This window comes from Ciona robusta, chromosome 5 (genome assembly GCF_009617815.1).
Source record: "Ciona robusta chromosome 5, ASM961781v2".
In the NCBI taxonomy this organism is placed as follows: Eukaryota; Metazoa; Chordata; class Ascidiacea; order Phlebobranchia; family Cionidae; genus Ciona; species Ciona robusta.
In genome coordinates, this window is record NC_143239.1 from 3,538,050 (window position 1) to 3,553,558 (window position 15,509).

Sequence of the window (15,509 nt, forward strand, 5' to 3'; positions counted from 1 at the left end):
GTTTGATAGAAATGCTTCTATATTACACTTGTTGTTTTAATCAAATGGCTGACAACTCATAAGAGATCACTGGGTTGAATAATTTCTGTTCAGTGCCTTGCCCAAGATCACACACGTCCAACATGGTATCAATGACGAGTCTCGAACCATCAACCGCTGTGCTACAGACAAGAGCACTGATCACGGTGCCTCGACCGCTTGGAGTACAGTACTACCAGTTCAGGGACATGGTAGTAAAATGCTTGGTTCCTTTTTCAAATCAAGCCATTTTACTACAACCACTGAAGCACCGATGTTCACAACAAAACGTAGGTGCATTTCCTGTCTTTTTCTACCACGTTCTCTATTACGTACATAGTTGTTTAGGTGAACAGAACGATTTGTGTCGTTATTTTTTGCGTAAGTAGACGGAAGAGATATCTTGCTTTAACAACACGGTAATGTATCACTGTTACTAGGGTATTTTACAAGCAGCCAACAGTTGTTCGACTAGATAATATTTAGGCTTTAGCATTTCTTACACTACAGAATAGCTGGCGTATTCGTTAATTTCACATTATTATGTTCTATGCAGGTAGTATGAACGGTTACTTAGTAGTTTTCGTGGTAACTTTTCTTATCGTATTTACTTCTGCAATCGAAACTGCGTATAGGTGTTTGGACGTTGACGATGACTTAGAATGTAAAAGGCGTGGGAACCAAGGTTTATGTGGCTACACAGATAAAGGTTTCACATGCGGCTGCTTGTTTCATGATAAACCTGCTTCTGTAAGTTAATTGATGTATTTTACAAATTGCCGTCCAATAATGCTAACAGGGGGGTAGCTACATATTCTTATGAGTATAGTTTTGGTTATAGAACAACTGGTTTAACATTACTCGACATTGCTTAATTTGGCCAATTTACCACTGCTGCGTTAGCCTACATATAGTTTTATACAGTTTGATGTCATATGATGTATACTTGATATAAACATGCTGTTTTATCATAACACGGCGCATTATTAAACCAGTAAATCCTTGTCAGGTACAAAGTCATTGGGATGCTAAAATGCAAATTCGATCGTTTTCCCAATATTGTGAACCAGTAACACTTCCTTTCCATGAGGATACATGTAAACTATACCTCGGAAACCCAAACGTAAGTACTAGCAACAAAAATGACTGCAACAATAAACACATCGGGATTTTTATAAAGGAAAAGGAGGACTGGAAAATGGTTTGTCCAAACAGTGGCTTCATTCAAAGTTGGGGCGCATTCCCACCTGTATCCGGTAGCTTTCATGCAAGAATATGGTAAGGTGGTCTTACAATTCAAGATTCTACTACTGAAATTGTAAAAACACAGTAGTTTTTTCCCAACGGCTTTTAATGCCACAGCGTTACAAATTTACAAAAGAGTGTGTACCTGGTCGTTTTTAAACCAATCACCAACTTGTTCCTATTTTACTAAACTAGGCGTGTTATTTTGTTCCTATCTGAATCAGATACGGTATATGTAGTAGGAAACGGGACAACTTTAGCCCATACAATATAGTAGAGTGGGGAAGATGGGACACGCCCACCCTAATATATCAAAAAATATAATGAAACGTGCTCGATCTTACACCACCCTATTATAATAGTTTAAACCCCAAACTATATGAAAACTGTCAAAATCTCTTGTCACTTTTTCCTGTTTTACCAAATTTCTCCCTACTTAAATACTCTGGATCACCCTATATACAAACTCTGCTGAGAATAAAATGGTGTCCCATAAAGGTACCGATGTTGCAACGCAAAATGTCCGAGTTGGACTTGCAAGTGGTCGCCTTTTACTCAATCGAGAAAAGATTTCAACGTCCCTGTATATGACGAATACGTTCGAGCTGTGAGAAGCACCCACTTACACGATAAGATGTAGGTATTTCTCAATATTGGCTATAACCTGAATATAATACTGTGGGGTGTAATAGGATACCTTTAGCACTTAAATCCCATATTTTCTGAGCGTGTTTGACAACGTTCTTTTAGAGTCGTAAGGCTAGGGTTATGAACATCTTTGAGAGTTCTTTGTTTACTACTCTAAGGGAACAAGAATTAAGAATGAAAAAAATATACCATCTTACCCCAACTTAGCATTTTTCACGTGCGGTATATAACTATAAGACATGTATAGGCCGACGTTGGTATATAGGCCAACGTCTAGAAGGCTACCTTTTTTCGTCCAAAAACGTTGGCAGTCAGTCCAAAACTTTAGCTTCGTAAAAAATACAAAATTATCGGACTAATTAATTTTTTATTTACAAAACATAACGGTTTATCAATCTAACAGGGACAACATTTGGTCTCTTGAATTATGTCAATGCGTTCCTACTCCACCTTCCAAAGGTGAACTATGACGTTACCATACGTCACAATCACATTACTAAAATCGTGATCAAAGTTCGAATGATGCAGCATTTTCTATCTGTCAGCAAAAACTAATCAAGCAGAAAGTTATTGCGCCAACACCACGTGATAAAAAGTGGTTATTATACCCTTGCTACTCGTTATATCTTTACACTGTCACCACCGCAGGAAAAATTCATAAAAAAGTTGTACTATAGTGTTTTGTATGTACCGCTGCATTTTGTCTATATAGAGTACTATTATTATTGTTGCACAATAAGACAGTTAGTTAATTTGTACATTTTCAGATTTTTAAAAACTTATGTCAAAATCGATATAGGTATATATAGTACTGTGGGGTAAGATGGATATTGTTAGCACACAATATTGCATATTTTGTAATCGTGTTTTATAACAACTATAACAACACTTTTAAGAGCCGTGACGAGGATACGGTTAGGCTATATAATTCTGTAAATATTCTGTGCATACTACCAAGTGGGACGGTAAAATAAGATATAAAACATGCCCCATCTTGCCCCGAACTACCTTTATAGTCTCACATATAGCTCAGTAACTTTTGTTATATATATATACGGTCTAGAGTTAACAGTTTGTATATCGTAACTTATGCACTGATCAATATATATATATTATACCGTTGTACCAATACATAATCGGATTTTCTATTATTTTCCTATACCCTATTCATTTACTATTTTTGATATTCTATACAATATTAAAACTACAAACTTTATTTTACCAAAAAGCTCATTTTATGTTTACTAAGTTCCACTCATGGGTTGTTTTATAACTTTATGCCAATCTAGTTGTTCAAACTTTGAAGATTCTTCAGTAGATCTCTTCTACAAGCTTCAGGTAGTAGGTTACCCGTTTCGTGTAATATAGTAGGGTGGTGGAAGACGGGACAACTTTACAGTTATATGAAGTCGTGAGAATAAGATTTGGAATTCATTGAATGTAATTTGTTTACTACCAAATGAGAAGAAAAAACACAATAAAAAAGTGTCCCATCTTCCCCCATTCTACCATATATTGATATTGAAATATTATATTAGCGCACATCTGTATATACTAGTGTGGGGTAAGATAGGGACAGGTTATTATCCTCCCTCGTAGTATCATTTGGTAGCTAACAAAGAACGTAACCGGAAAACGAAAGTCGTTATAACACGGGTTTAACACCTCCTGCCGGCTTACAAGTTACCATGTATATGTTACTTTGTGGGGGATTTTTTTCTATGTATTTCCTAGTATTCCCTATAAGAGGAAATGAAATAAGGCAGACCAGCCCACTTTTAAGCATATTTACAACACTTTATTCTATATCCCACAGTGGAGCGACAACGCCAATCTTTTCTTGGTATACCGCACCTTTACTTTCATATACACATTCTCTTGGTGGATCATGGATGTGACATTAAGTACTGATCCATTTTACTACGCCTATCTCACACATTGGGCTGAGTTGGTGATGGTTTTATATTTTGGTAATTAATAAAATACATCTTTTATAATTGTCGATGTAGCAGACAATTTTTCTACTAGGGTGGGGAAAGATAGGGATTCCCAATCGCGTTTTAACATATACTTTTCACTTTAAAACAAAATAAGCAAATATTAAAACGGATGCATGTTGACACAATGTAATTCCATTAGGTTTTGTCTTAATAATTGCTATGTATGCGAAATATAAAGTGGAGGACTTCAAAATTCCGACCACAAATGTAACCGGAACCCTCTTTGTCAACCCGGTTTTTGAGTCAGGAGAAAATTCTGGTGTACACAGTAAGTTGAGGTTCGATATTGTGTTTCTTTAGAATTGTACTGATTCCATAACATACACGTACGTCAAAGCCAGGTCTATAAATGTCACAATTTCCCAAGGCACTAAGCCTATATTAGTGTTTACGACTGTGTAGTGAGTCTCTTATATACGTTACATTTACTACAAACAATAAAACATTCACAGGTAGTTATATGGTACAAGTATACTTATAAAAACAGGCATGCCTTTAAATTTAGTTAAAGCACAAAATAGAAGCTTGTTTTGTTCCAGGCGAGCAGCAAAAGCACACGAAGACGATAAAGTTGTTTTACTTTTGTTCTATAGTTACATTTAATATGTTTATTAACCTAGCATTTGGAGTATCTGCATTATACTGGGCCAACGCCTTGGCTACCGGTTCAAATGTATCTAAGTCTGCGCTTAATATACATGTGCACCTTATAAACTCTGTTCTAGCTTTTGTTGAGTTGTTTTTTACCAGAATTGTGGTTGTACCGTCATACATTTACCAAGCAGTGTGTTTTTATTTCATTTATGTGATTTTTACGTTGATACTGCACTGGGCAAACGTTAATTCTGCGATATATGAGTTACTTAATTGGAAAGCAAACCCGAACCAGGCAACTACTATTATCATTATAGCCATTTGCGTAGGGTGCCCGATAATGTATTTCAGTATTTGGGTTCTGTACAAAATACGAGTGTGTTTGTGGCACAAATTAAAGGCTTGAATGCGTACGCAATATATACCAGTGCACCCTTTTTTCATTCCGGCATGTATATGATTCTTTAGCTGTAATTTTTGTAATATAGTTTGGTTATACCAACGGTGTGGCGTTGGTCATACTTATATTATGGCCCAGTCATATTTCTATGAGTTATTAGGAATCTGATGGTACATATACTTGGGCGGGAAAAGTTGGGACATGTTTTTATTTAACTTTCCTGTCGCATTTGGTAGTAAACAAAGTTTATTTACAGGATTATATACCCGTATCTGAAAGTTTTCTGTCATTACCAAATATGACTATAAAAGAGGAAGAAAACATAGACCATTTTACGACAACCTACTGTATACGTATAAATGCATGGTGAATACGAATATGCCAACAGTGTATTACGTGCGTATTTGCTGTATGCAGCCAAGTGTTGAGTCAACCAAACAACGTTAATACCGTGCAAAGGAACCACTGTCTTTTTGTTAAACCGGCGCCCGAATGAATAAACCATTAATATAGTAGGATGGAGGAAGTGTTATAAACAATTCTACTTTAAGAATAGAGATTTTGCTGTGAAATATAGGCCATTGAAGTTTAACCGGCTATAACGTTACGAGCTTGGCTGAGTAAATTCCGCTTATTATTAAGCACATAGACGCCAAGCGTAGGTGTTAATATCTTGTTTGTGTTTATATGTATTCTTAGTTTGAAATTTATAGAGTGTTATTAAGCACATACTGCCTTTTAGGTGTCAAATATATCCTTCTATAAATTGCTACTCGTTATCGCTTTTTATCAATTTTCCTACAGCACAAAGTGAAAGTCGTCTGTGCGATTTACGTAAATATAAACACAATTAGCATCGAAGAATTCTTAGAAAGCCTTCGACGTAAAATTTATCTCAAATGTCAATACCATAATACATAATTTGAATATATTAACAGTTCATATAATAAATCATATCGATTCGTGCTATTAAACCCCAGGAGGTCATAACCAAAAGTCACGTGGCGTGAAAAGATTTTCAAACTAAAATATACACGACTGCGCTTGAAGCGGACGACTTAATCTGCTGTAATATAAAGTTCATTTTACAGGACCGCTTAAAAGCGCTAAGTTGGATAATTTTAAGTTCGCTTGAAGCGCAAGACAGTGGTTCGACCCTTATTCGATTTTTATACTGCGATTAAATCAGTTTTTATATATGCGCGTAGTTGTGTGAATGCAGCTATAGTGGGACGTTTCGTTTTATTTTCTCGTCCTATTTGGTAGTAAACATAGAACATTCAAAGCAATATAAAACAGTATCCTCACGACTCTCATAGACCGTTGTTAATTGTTTAAAACACAATTAGGATATTTGGATAATATGTGCTAAAGGTGTCCCGTCTTCCCCCACCCTAGTATACATTCTCTTAATTTTGTGAATGCCATTTTAAAAAGTCGCCAAATCGTTGTTATCAATATGTTTAATATTATGGAGTGTTGCCGCAAGACGGTTAAACCACAGGCTATAAGATAAAAGAGCCTCGTCTGGTATGTATGTGTTTTATAACGAAATTAGATTAGTTCTAGCTGATCGATGGCAAATACATACCGAGTAAAATTTCAGACAAATCGATTAGATAATGCTTACATCGCCTTAAGGTGTTACTGTCCTTTTCATAACCACTTTGTTTAAAGTGAAAATGAAGCACATGAGAAATTATGTTATAGAATATAGTGTGTGACCGCTTCGTGAAGTTCAATATATGTAATCTGTATGATAGATATTACAACGTCGCTGAAAAAGGCATGGGTGTATAAAAACTGAACCGGTTGACGCTTTACCAGTGCCTGTTGTGGTTATTAGCGGTTTATACATGAATGGTTTTATTCAGTGCGGATCGAACCACAATAATCGTACATTAATTATAATAGGGTGAGGTGGGGGCAGGCAGGACACCATTAGCACATATTATTTAAATATCCTGATTGTATTTTAAACAATTAACAGCGGTCTATGGGAGTCGTGAGGATACGGTTTTGTAATTCTTCGAATGTTCTTTGTTTACTATACGAAATTGGATGGCGAATTAGAATTTTCCCTACCCTACTATATAAATAAAAAATCATTTTGGGAATTTAGATTCGTTGTGAGGGCCAGAGCGGTAGAAATATTCAGAATGAAGTTTTTGTTGATTTTAATTGCTTTTGCCTCTGTCTCGGTTATTGGAAACTGCAGGGAGTCGAAGTATCGTTGCGAGGACGCTGAGGACGACCTGGAATGTAAAAGACGAGGAAATGAAGGTTTTTGCGGTTACACGGACGAAGACTTTACCTGCGGCTGTCTTTTTCACGACAAACCACTAAAGGTATACTAAACATAACAGTTTTTTATTACTGTAATAAAGGATCAGATCAATTAAAACAACGAAGAGAAGGAAACTGGCAGCAAAACGATAGTCGTTAAATCAAACAATGTAACAAGTACAGATTTGTGAGTTTGCTAAAGGGGATTCTGTATTTTGTAAACTTGTCCCTGCTTCGTTAAACTTATTTCCTAAATATTTTGCGTTACTTGGTTTTAAACTCGTATAGGCGTTCAGCGATTGGAACAGTACGCGGGGGTCTCGTCTGTTTGATCAAGTCTGCGAGCCTATCAAGCTACCTTACCATGAGGATACTTGTCGAATGTACCTTGGAAACCCAAAGGTAAGTCTCTGTCAACATAGTTTCAGCTTACTGCATCTCGACTAGTACCGAGAAGGGTGTGGTCGACAATAATTGTTTTTTCTCATTTGGTTTCAGCGAAAGGATGTTTGGGAAATGACTTGCCCTGGAAACGGCTTCTTTCAAACCTGGGGTGCCTTCATGCCAGAAGAAGACAACTATGAACCACGACTTTGGTTAGTTTACGATATTTATAGTACTGTGGGAAAAGATGAGACACCTTTAGTACGTAATATTCTATAATCCTGATCGTGTTTTGAACAATTAACAACGGTCTTTGGAAGTCGTGGGTGTAGTATTCTATTACGCTTAGTATCGATCACAGCCGATGAATACAGATTCAAATGGTTTATTATGAAGTTACACACTTATTCGGTTACAGTATTTTTAGAATCCTAATCTATTGTCATAATTTCATACACGAGGCGATAAGTGTTGCACATTAACAATTTACAATCACTTGATGGCGTTAGCATTAAACCAGAACACTACAGTGGGGATACGGTTTTATAATTCTTTGAATGTTCTTCAAATGGGACGAAAAAATAAGATGTCTCATTCGCGTGGCGGGCAGTCACAATTGTTATAACTAGGATGTCCTTATTCATACACCGCGTGCCCGCTTACGAGTTACCACGTATCTGTAATTAGTGGGTAACTGTAGCTGGTATAAGTAACGTTTTCGGCGCTATGTTAAAAAAAATGCCAATCTTTTTCTACAGGTACAGATGCTGCCACGTTAAGTGCCCAAAATGGAATTGCGAGTGGTCACCAAACACCGAAATACACAAGCCGTTCTTACTCCCGTTAAGCGATGTATATGTACAAGGGGCACGAGGAAAATACAACCACAAGGCTAAGTATGCATATGTATTTGACTACACGCACTCAGCGTTACTGTATTTGCATGCAATTTTTATTGATAAATGCAAAGTCGGCAAACTAACCGAGTGTGGTCAGAATTTAGTACTGTGGGTAAGATAAGGCACCTTTAGCACATAATATCCAAATACCATGATCGTGTCTTAAAGCCCATAACAACGGTTTGTGGAAGTCGTGAGGAAACGGTTTTATAGTTCTTTGATGTTCACAATGAAATTCCCCACCCTCCCATACTATATATAAAATCCACCAAAACGGGCGTCAAACTTACGTCTCAGACAAGCCTATATATGTTTGACGTGCTTGATCCACTACCAAATGCACCTGAAGAACTATTTATTATTATATCGAATTCCACAGAGACAGTTCCTGGTCGTTGCAGCTTTGTGTCTGCGACACTTCATACGTAGGAACCCACGAAGAGCTGTAAGATACAGAACTGTGGGGTAAGATGGGATACCGCTAGCCCCTAATTCCCGTATTTCCTATTCGATTTTGCGGGGCTACGGTTAACTTTGTAATAACTGTTCTTTGCTTACTACCAAATGGGACGATAAATGAAATAAAAACATGTCCCATCTTACCCCACCCTACTATACATTGGTTTTAAAGCCGTTTTGTAAAATTGGAAAGCAATAAATATTGGTGTTATATGTGTTCATCTTGCTGATTCCCATAAAGTTCCATATACCTTATACTGTATTCTTGTTGTTGTTTTTCTTCAAGTTGCATACATGTTGTTTTATCAATCAAGTTGTTTTTTTCGCATCTGTTTAACTCTTGTTATTGTGATGGTTGTTGTATTTTATTCGAGTATTTTTCGTTGTATTTCTATAAAGTGAGACATGGTTTCCGGATACAATTACATATACTTGTTTGTGGGAAACATCTTTGCACTATATAAAAAATATCATTTCCACCGTGTAAATTACGTCACACATAATTGTTCACGTCACAACCACTTCCATTGATGATAAACAATAGAAAGCAAGAGCTGGGAGGTCGTTGCTGTCAATCAGGTTGCCATCCAAGCGTAACGTGTGCAGTTTTGACGTCACGAACCTAGAAGTAACATTTAAAACACGTATAGTGGGGTGGGGTAAGATGGTCTATATGTTTAGTCCTTTTTATGGGCCTTAGTGGTCATAAAAAAAACTATTTACAGACTTATATATAACCGTATAGCTTCTCAATTCTAAAAGAGCGTTGTTAATTGTTAAACACACGATTAGGGAATATCGGAAAATATGTGCTAATGACATTCGTATTACCCAGCAGTACGATATGTGTAATTAAAACAATCCTATTAAAAGACGGTGCACATGTAATTTTAGTTTTATCTGTAAGCAAACCAGACCTTTCCCCTAGAGGGGCAAATAATTAAATCAGCGCTTAAAATTAAAGCAATCAACGCTTTTTGTGTTTCTCTGCGAAACGCCACTGTACAACAATCTGGCTTTACACTGCACACGACCGATGTTTTAATGCATGTATTCTGTTTCGTACACATCGCAGAGACTTACGAGTTACCATGATATAACTTTGTAAAGGATTGCTTTTTCTGTACATGGCTGACAGTTTAGAGTTTAGACAACCCTTTAGTAAACACTGAGTTTAGTAAGTGACTTTTGTTAATTGTTTTTATATATATGGCTGACAGTTTAGACAACTCAATGGTTAGCACTGAGTTCAGTAACTTAACTTTAGTTAACTAAAAAGTTGTAACTTGGTAAACGTTATACCTTTCTGGGTTCATTGGACAAAACGAGTCGATTTGAACGGAGAAAATTCGATTGGATTCAAGAAACAAAGCTTCCAAAGTGGTAGGGAGACCACGGGGTACGTACAACAAGTTGTTGAATGCAAGATCTAAAAACTAAGGTATGATTTGACAACTTATTACAAATGTGTGGATAGCTGTAGGCTATATGTAAGTGATAGGAACGCGAAGGAATGGTTTAGACTTTAGATATAATAAAAAATGTTTATGTCACATTGCATATGACTAACACAATATACCAAATATCTAAACTGTCATCAATAAAACTTGTTTACATGCTAGAAAAAAAAACGCTAGAAAAGCACCATGACGTATTTTGAACCAATTCGCTCTAGAATAAAACCTTTAACGGCCTAGAATTTAAAAGCAAATAAGTCAAAGACATTTCATCCTATATTCGATGCTTTAATAAACTTACCCTTAAATGAATAAGACGGGTAAATGACCCGGGGGTGATAATCCGTATCTTGTTGAACGATAGTTTAATTTGCGTGAGATTCAACGAGCTTATGAACGTTTCATAGTTTATTTCCTACAATAAGAATTTTTAAAATATTAGGCTTTTTCGCCACCGTTGGAACATACATAGTAAATTGGGGTGAGATGAGACAGTAGTAGCCTCGCGACCCTAAAACGGAATTGTTAATTAAAAACACGGTCAGAAAACACCGTTATAAAACATGGTGTTCCATATTTCCCAAATGTGCTTTCAACAATTAACAACGCATTTTGAGAGTCGTGAAGGTACGGGTGTATAATTGTGTAACTCTGTAAATTTTGTTTGTTTACTACCGAATGGGACGATATACGAGAATGAAAAATGAAACATTTTACCCAAACGTTATATATCATTTATATTCTACGTGATTCAAAACTAGTTATATATAAATCACCTCGATAAAATTATTTTCTATGATTAGTTGATGCAAAGACGGTGGTAGGCCTCGAGGTATTGTTCGTAGTTTATTGTAGGATAGGTCCAGAAGAAATAGATTACTCTGAAATAAAATTTGTTTTCTGTTATAAGAAAAAAAGTATAGTAGTGTAGTCTGTAGGGTTAAGGTGGCTGTACACAGTATCTGGAAATCGTCCGTTTTGTCCGGATTTTGCTGCCGCATGCGGAATTGGACACGGGTTTGCATACGACTCCGCAAGCGAATTCGCACGCCGGATACTGTGTACAGCCACCTTAAGATGATTTTTTAGCACCTAAATCATGTTTTTACAATCGCTGGGGTTACATTCGTGAAAATATGTAAATATTCTTTGTTTACTACCAAATGAAAGGAGAATTATATTGAAAGCATGTCCCATTTCCCCACCCAACCATAAATGGCAATTTTTTAATTGAAAAAAATAACGAAATTAGAATGAAAAATTGAGTTCCAATGTCCCAATAACCTGCCCTACTATAAGTTACCATGTTAGACCATGCATTGAAATTTATTCCTTGGTCCGAAAGTTGATTATTCCTCAGAGAAAAATGGTGAAGAAGTGATTGTGACGTAAAAATCCCCGCTGTGACGTTTTTCAATCCATTGTTTTCAAGTCGAATTTCACGAAGGCTTTCTGGAAGTCCCTGGTGGGAAGTAAAAAAGTGAATACGGGAATTTTGTTATTCAATCTTTTTAATAATACGGCAAAAGATATTTTCCTGTCGCATGATTACGCGTTCAAATTGTTCGGTATGTAAATAGTCATGACCGAATAAGTTTTGTTTTTATACAGTGATTGAATGTGTTTTTATAGCATTACTTTATGTTTGCCAATTATACATTCTATAACACTTTCGATTAGTTTACATTGCGAAAAGTCTTACACATATATAAGAAAACTCAAAACCCGTTAAGTATACATGTGTAAAAAGTTACCTTTATTCAGTTGGTAACTCATTTTAGAGGTATTGTCCAATTAAATACCAAAAGTTCAAACCTGTGGTACAGTCTCTAGCAAATTTTCGTTCAAGTCCAAATAAGACAGGGCTGTCATGTTCTTTAATATTGCGGGTTCGAATCCCGCATCGGTTATCGAATTTCGAAACAGACTGAGCGCAACTAGATTGGTTAAACCACGGGTAGCACCTCTTTTCACTTCTAAAACAATATTTAACACACGTTATTTAGTACTGTGGGGTAAGATGGATTTCGTGAGCAGAAAATATCCCATATTTCCTAATCGTGTTTTATAGTTAACAACCCTCTTTTATAGTGGATAGTATACGATTATATAGTGGGGTGGGGCAATATGGGACATCTTACCAGTCTATTTGCTGGTCACGTTCGGTAGCGAAAAATCAAATAAATATAAATCCGTACCCTTACGACTCCCATAGACCGTTGTTAATTCTTTAAAACTCGATCAGAATATTTGGATATTCTGCGCTAAATGTGTCCCACCTACCCCACCCTACTATATCTTCCCCCACCCCACTATATAATTATTTGATTTTTTTGTTTACTTCTAAATGGCAAGAAAATAGAATAAAACATTACCCGTCTTACCCCAAACTATTAGTGTTAAAACATATTAAATTTGCATTAACTTAAAAATCTCAAAATATATAATGATCATTTTGGTCATTTTATTTACATGCATGACCTAATATATAGTAGAGTAGGGAAATATGGGACACCTTTGGCACATAATATGCAAATATCCTGATCGTGTTTCATACGATTAACAGTGGTCAATAGGAGTCGTAAGGAAACGGCTTTGTAATTCTTTGAATGTTCTTTGTTCCAAGAAAAAAGGGAAATAGATCAAAATAGTATCCCATCTTCCCCCACCCTACTATAATATCATAAGTTGTAATACATTTTTTTAAATTTATACGCTTTACTAGTTCACCCTTGTTACCAACTGACTTGTAATGTTGTTTAAATTCAGCCGAAGCTCGACGAGAGATGGCGGTAGAGATCTAGGAAACCGTGTCAGCTTATTTTCACTCAGGTCCAATCTTTTCAATGCGGTAAGTCCTTCAAAACTCCTTGCTTTCAACCCAGCGCTGATAAGTCTGTTTTTCGTCAAAATTATTCTTTGAATCGCCGGGAAATGACGAAAAACACCCGAGTGTATCCTCTGTGAAACAAAAACATTAAATTATAAGAGCTTAACATAAATAATTTGGCAAAAATTGTACAGTGACTGTGGTGTAAGATGGGACATCTTTAGCCTATAATATCGAAATGTCCTGATCGTGTTTTACACAATTAACAACGGTTTATTAGAGTCGTGAGAATATAGTTTTATAATTCTTTAATTGTGTTTTTTTGTTTACTACCAAATGGGACGAGAAAATAGAATGCAAAGTTGTCCCATGTCCCCCACCCTACTTTATATACAAAAAACATTTTAAGGATAGGCCTGTATTATATTTTATGTTATAATATGTGATTTGGAATGTTAATGCAGAAAAAAATAGAGGGTGGGGGAAGACGGGACACCCTTAGCACAGGTGAGGTCCTACGGCGAACCGCGCAAGTTGGTCTTGGGCCTTAACCCATAGAAATTGGCCCATTACCATGTTTTCTTCTAAACAGGTGAAGTATATGTGCATTCCATTTTTTTGAGTCAACACTCACCGTTATATAGTTGTTTTCCAGGTGTAGAAATTCCCCGCTGCGTGGAAAGGTACTCGGTATTTCATTCAATTGTTTGCCAGAGCAATAAATTATGTTCAGAGAGCATGCACATTGTGGTGGACATATATACCTGTGGTAAAAGGTTAGTTTATTGTAGTCTAAACGTATGGGTAGGTTTAATGCATGTTACCTGTTAAACAGTACAGGTTGTCTTCGTGACCCTGAAATAACGTTTTGTGCGATTTAAACAGTGTTCCTAAAAACAATGTATAGTAGGTTGGAAAACCTGTTTCTTCTATTTTCTCGTCCAATTTAGTAGTCAACAAAGAACATTTAAAGAAATATAAAACAGTATCCTCACGACTCTCATGGATCGTTGTTAATTGTTTATAACACGATCAGGATATTTGGATATTATGTGCTAAAGGTGTCCCATCTTTCCCCACCCTGTTATATTATGAGATTTTAGCGCGCATTTTGTACGTAAATTTACCAAAACGGGTTAATTTTATCCTACCTCGTTTAAACCTGGATCCAAAAGTCGTAGGACTCGTACAGAGAACTGCAATACACAGAAAAAGAGTAACTTGGCTAAAAATTCTCATTTTTCGGATTCCTGCAAATCTAATAAAGTTGCCTACCGCCGTTGTCGATTGTCGTTTTGCTTGCTACGCTGGCTGCTGTTTCTGCACGCTCGACTGCCTGGCTTTTCAACAGTGCGCATCAAACAAAAGCGCAATTGTCGCATATCGTGGCTTTATTGTCCGGTAAATGCCACGTTTTGGCAACAAAGGTTACACACTCCCTTTAGTGGGTCTGGGTTGTCAAAATGCAAAAACTATATCAAATGATTTAAATGAATAAATTTTGAGACTTTGTCACTGTGAATAAAAACATCACGCGAGGTGAGTCACGCGGTGGCGCGAAAGAGCAACTTTAAAACGTTTTACAAAAACATTTATTAAATAATCTCTCGCAAAACTTCGTAAATCAAAAATTTAAAATAAAACTTTTTTTTAAATCCCGAAAATTTATAAGATTTTATAGGTAATATTTTGTTATAAGGTAGAAAAATTCCACACCTTTTTTAAAAACTCTCTGTTTCGAAATCTAAATTTAATCTTATAAGCGTAAATCGAAGTTTTCCGATTTCGTAAAATTTCAGGAGATTAAAGCCGTTGTTATTGTCTGTGTAGGTGGAAGCGAATTCGTCGAATTTTCCAGAAAAACAACATTGTGTGTTCGTAGCCCACTCTGTTCGCAAGGTCAGTCTCGCCAAGTGTTTTTCTGCTTGCGGCGTGTATATATACGTGAAGGTAAAACTACTGCGCAGTTCAATGGCTAATAGGTGCATTAACATCTTATGCATAATCAGCATTTAGAAAAAATTAGAATTAGAAAAATGTACCTGTGTGAAAAATTAGCCTTCGTTTCAAATAGTAGATAGCCTATAGTTTACAATTATAATTTGTTATTTGATTAATAAACTTTTAGAGTAATTTGTTGGATAGATGAATTCTAAGAGTGAGTGTATGTATATATGGTTTTTGAATATTTTGCCACAACTTTAAGGATATTTAAAAAACAACTGACATTTCTTAAAAAAATGTTTAATAAACGTTTTTACTTCTGTGTTTACATTTCTGAGCATGAAA

The 15,509-nt window shown here is 36.1% G+C and overlaps 4 protein-coding genes across 4 annotated transcripts; 3 read left to right on the forward strand and 1 right to left on the reverse strand.

Annotated features, from left to right (window-relative positions):
• The first annotated feature begins 155 nt into the window (after window positions 1-155).
• LOC149735671 (uncharacterized) lies at window positions 156-2,587 on the forward strand. The gene is made up of 5 exons (XM_089879160.1): window positions 156-768; window positions 1,028-1,141; window positions 1,199-1,296; window positions 1,762-1,899; window positions 2,315-2,587. Exons 1-5 carry the CDS (start codon window positions 562-564, stop codon window positions 2,379-2,381), a joined length of 624 nt encoding a protein of 207 aa, XP_089735286.1. The 5' UTR covers window positions 156-561; the 3' UTR covers window positions 2,382-2,587.
• Window positions 2,588-3,118: 531 nt separating this feature from the next.
• LOC149735672 (uncharacterized) lies at window positions 3,119-6,016 on the forward strand. The gene is made up of 4 exons (XM_089879153.1): window positions 3,119-3,249; window positions 3,728-3,881; window positions 4,051-4,179; window positions 4,451-6,016. Exons 1-4 carry the CDS (start codon window positions 3,169-3,171, stop codon window positions 4,909-4,911), a joined length of 825 nt encoding a protein of 274 aa, XP_089735279.1. The 5' UTR covers window positions 3,119-3,168; the 3' UTR covers window positions 4,912-6,016.
• Window positions 6,017-7,006: 990 nt separating this feature from the next.
• On the forward strand, window positions 7,007-9,417 carry LOC149735673 (uncharacterized). Its single transcript, XM_089879157.1, has 5 exons — window positions 7,007-7,253; window positions 7,480-7,593; window positions 7,690-7,787; window positions 8,334-8,471; window positions 8,854-9,417. The coding sequence occupies exons 1-5, from the start codon at window positions 7,065-7,067 to the stop codon at window positions 8,921-8,923; spliced, it is 609 nt and encodes a 202-aa protein (XP_089735283.1). The 5' UTR covers window positions 7,007-7,064; the 3' UTR covers window positions 8,924-9,417.
• On the reverse strand, window positions 9,321-14,644 carry LOC149735674 (lumican-like). The gene is made up of 10 exons (XM_089879143.1): window positions 14,372-14,644; window positions 14,045-14,075; window positions 13,855-13,984; window positions 13,138-13,351; window positions 12,206-12,366; window positions 11,694-11,852; window positions 11,167-11,271; window positions 10,692-10,805; window positions 10,236-10,369; window positions 9,321-9,555 (listed from the first exon to the last, which is right to left on the reverse strand). Exons 1-10 carry the CDS (start codon window positions 14,457-14,459, stop codon window positions 9,441-9,443), a joined length of 1,251 nt encoding a protein of 416 aa, XP_089735269.1. The 5' UTR covers window positions 14,460-14,644; the 3' UTR covers window positions 9,321-9,440.
• Window positions 14,645-15,509: the final 865 nt, after the last annotated feature.